The sequence below is a fragment of the Salvelinus sp. IW2-2015 genome, unplaced genomic scaffold, assembly GCF_002910315.2.
Source record: "Salvelinus sp. IW2-2015 unplaced genomic scaffold, ASM291031v2 Un_scaffold2734, whole genome shotgun sequence".
Taxonomy (NCBI): Eukaryota; Metazoa; Chordata; class Actinopteri; order Salmoniformes; family Salmonidae; genus Salvelinus; species Salvelinus sp. IW2-2015.
The window spans coordinates 26,254-29,726 of record NW_019944038.1 but is presented as its reverse complement, the minus strand read 5'-3'; the positions used below and the strand labels follow the sequence as shown (position 1 = coordinate 29,726).

At 45.1% G+C, this 3,473-nt stretch overlaps 1 protein-coding gene across 1 annotated transcript in view; it reads right to left on the bottom strand.

The window, feature by feature from the left end:
• LOC112074640 (glycogen phosphorylase, liver form-like) overlaps nt 1-3,473 on the bottom strand; it is a 33,654-nt gene that overhangs the window by 24,705 nt on the left and 5,476 nt on the right. Inside the window, exons 2-7 of the mRNA XM_070440603.1 lie at nt 3,108-3,239; nt 2,389-2,500; nt 1,763-1,845; nt 771-908; nt 588-680; nt 284-430 (exon numbers count right to left, since the gene is read on the bottom strand). Coding sequence (XP_070296704.1) covers nt 284-430; nt 588-680; nt 771-908; nt 1,763-1,845; nt 2,389-2,500; nt 3,108-3,239 — 705 coding nt within the window. The remainder of the gene's footprint in view (nt 1-283; nt 431-587; nt 681-770; nt 909-1,762; nt 1,846-2,388; nt 2,501-3,107; nt 3,240-3,473) is intronic.

The following is a 3,473-nucleotide window of genomic DNA, read 5'->3' as shown; positions in this document are numbered from 1 at the left end:
CCTACCCCCAGTGTCTACGCTACGGTCGCCTACCCCCAGTGTCTACGGTAACCGACCCCCAGTGTCTACGGTAACCGACCCCCAGTGTCTATGGTAACCTACCCCAGAGTCTACGCTACGGTAACCTACCCCCAGTGTCTACGCTACGGTAACCTAGCCCTAGTGTCTACGGTAACCGACCCCCAGTGTCTACGGTAACCTACCCCCAGTGTCTTTGAGTCTTGTAAGGGGGAACACATTTTAAGAGAAGTCATTTAACTATCAACATATTGACAATACGTACGTCCAGGTGTCCCTGGTTGATCCTGTAGATGATCTGGAGGTGCCTGGGCAGCAGGGTTTCCAGCAGACCAACGGGCCAGCGCTCCAGAGCCTCAGGAAGCACCGTGTGGTTGGTGTATGCAAAGGTCCGCTTGGTGATGGCCCACGCCTGAGGAGAGACAGGTTCCACTAATACAGTAAACATTTCCTGAACATTCACATTAAGACTTATGACTGTTAGCCAAAGTTAGTTGTATTTTCATAATAAGAAATGTCTTTAATATCATAATAACAATGTACAATATAATAATCTCTCTCTAACGCACAGTGTCCCAGTCAAGTTTCTCGACGTCCACAAAGACCCTCATGAGCTCTGGAATGGCCATCGCAGGATGAGTGTCATTCAGCTGGATGGCCACCTGTCAACACAATCAACCAAACAGATTTTTTTGTTGCGATTCAGACATCATAGAAAATTGATAATAGATCACAGGTAATCAATAAGTAACCTTCTCTGGGAAGCTGTCGAAAGACACCGGGCCGGTGGAGCCCTTCTTGGATATCTTGAAGCGTCGGATGATATCCTGGAGTGTGGCCGCCACCACAAAGTACTCCTGCTTTAGCCGCAGCTCCTTCCCTTCAAAGAACTACAACAATGAAGAAGGAGAGGAATCAAGAACTACAACCCCCACAAGAGGAGAGGAATCAAGAACTACAACAATGAAGGAGAGGAATCAAGAACTACAACCCCCACAAGAGGAGAGGAATCAAGAACTACAACATATGAGAGGAGAGGCAGGGATTAAGACTACATCAATGGAAGTCAGGAGTGAGAATCAAGAAACATAACCACAAGGGAGAAAGTGAATCAGAACTACAACACAGTTAGGAGAAGGAGAGGAATCAAGGATTATTGCACTAAGTTGCAAAGGAGCGAGAATCTAAGAACTCACAAGACATTGCACGTAAGGGTGCACGTATCTAGAACTACCACACAATGTATAGAATGGTGAGGAATTCACAGCCAACTCAACAATGAAGAAGGTGAGGAATCAAGAACTACAACAATGAAGAAGGTGAGGAATCAAGAACTACAACCCCCACAAGAGGAGAGGAATCAAGTCGTTAGGAACACACTAGCCCAGCATTTCCCAAACTCAGTCCTCGGGACCCCAAGTTGTGCACATTTAGGTTTTTGCCCTAACACTACACATTTCAATGATCAAAGCTTGATGATTAGTTGAATCAGCTGTGTAACACTAGGGTAAAACCCAAAAATGTGCACCCAGGGGGGGGCCCCGGGACCGAGTTTGGGAAACCCTGTACTAGCCTGTCCTCAGATGTGTTTACGCTGTCTTTTAAACCCCATGCGGTCAATTCTATGCCAACGTCCATAGGAGTTGGCTCTACAGCCGCGTACAAACAGATCTGGAACCAAGGCTACAAATATACCAGCCTGTCAAAAACGCACTCACACCTACGTGGCCAATGTGGAACTTACGTTATCGTTGGGGTAGAGGACACGAGAAATATTCTCTGCCAGATTCCTGTCCAGAACAGCTTGGATGTAATCTCCAACATTGACTGAGGAAAGATCATAGAAGTACATATAGGGTTAAAAAATACCACCCTTGTTTTTCAGAAATCCTGATTGGAGGATCCCGAATTTCCAGCTTATTTCCTGTTTTAGGGAATCTTTCATCGGGGATTTATGGAATACCTGGGAAGTTTAGTAAAGTTACCAGAAGTAGTTGAAGTTAGTTCCCCTCTAATCAGTGACAGATTTATACCTGGGACACCAGGTGGGTGCAATTATTATCAGGTAGAACAGAAAACCAGCAGGCTCCGGACCTCGTAGGGTCAGAGTTGAATAGGGTACCACAGTAGGAGTCATAATACCCATAAAACCTAGCAGTCAAAAAGGGAAATGGTTCCAATCGTTTTTCCCATAGGGGATAAAGTCCGAGTGCTCGCATCTGAAGTTAGGCTCCAAGCTAGCTCTGGTCCAGGGCGTTAATAAGGCTTGCTAACGCTGAACCTTCTTAGCAAGCCGCACTAACACCCTGGACCAGAGCTAGCTCTGATTAGGCAGGGTTAAAAGGTAAAGTCATCATCCTAGCCACTAACAGTCCTTCAGGTTGAAATCGTTGGGAGCTCTGGCAGACCACAGCCTCATGGTGTTGACTGTGTTGTTCATGTATCCAGGGATGGGTGTGTCATAGGGCATGGCCAGGACCACCTACAGAACACATTCAAGGCATGGGAAGAATTAGGATTGAGATTAAAATGAACTAATTAATCTCAACACATCATAGATATGCTGTACGTACAGGGTCACGCGGCAGGTAGCCTAGTGGTTAGAGGAGGCAGGTAGCCTAGTGGTTAGAGGAGGCAGGTAGCCTAGTGGTTAGAGCGTTGGACTAGTAACTGAAAGGTTGCTGGATCAAATCCCCGAGCTGACAAGGTCTGTCGTTCTGCCCCTGAACGAGGCAGTTAACCCACTGTTCCTAGGCCGTCATTGAAAATAATAATTTGTTCTTAACTGACTTGCCGAGTTAAATAAAGGTAAAATAAAAAGTCAAGGGAAGAATTAGGATTGAGATTAAAATGAACTATTTAATCTCAACACATAGAGATGCTGTACCTACAGGGTCAAGGCAAGGGAATGATTACTTTTTAATTTCTATATCATCGTAAATATCAGTAACGCTTAACATAAGTCTTCTTATACTTATGTAGTAACAATGTAATTGCGTAGTAACTTCAGTAATTGCATAGCAACTGCTAGTAGTATTATTATTAGTGTGTTACTAATTAAATGTATTATCATCATCATGATTAAATACCTGTGTATCCACCCATCTGGCCCCTTCCTTAGACTCCTCCACTCTGCCGTAGAAGTGCACTGGTAGCATGTACTCAGGGCGGGCCTTCTCCCAGGGGTTACCATGACGCAGCCAATCATCTGCCTCTTCCACCTAGGAACAAGGAATTTAACAGTGAATTTCAAATCGAAGAGTGACTAAGCAAAACTTCAATAGGAGTCAAAATAACCATGAAACCATAACCATAGCCCAGATCGGTTGTCTCCTTCTATAGCCTGGTCCCAGATCTGTAGTCTCCTTCTATAGCCTGGTCCCAGATCTGTTGTCTCCTTCTATAGCCTGGTCCCAGATCTGTTGTCTCCTTCTATAGCCTGGTCCCAGATCTGT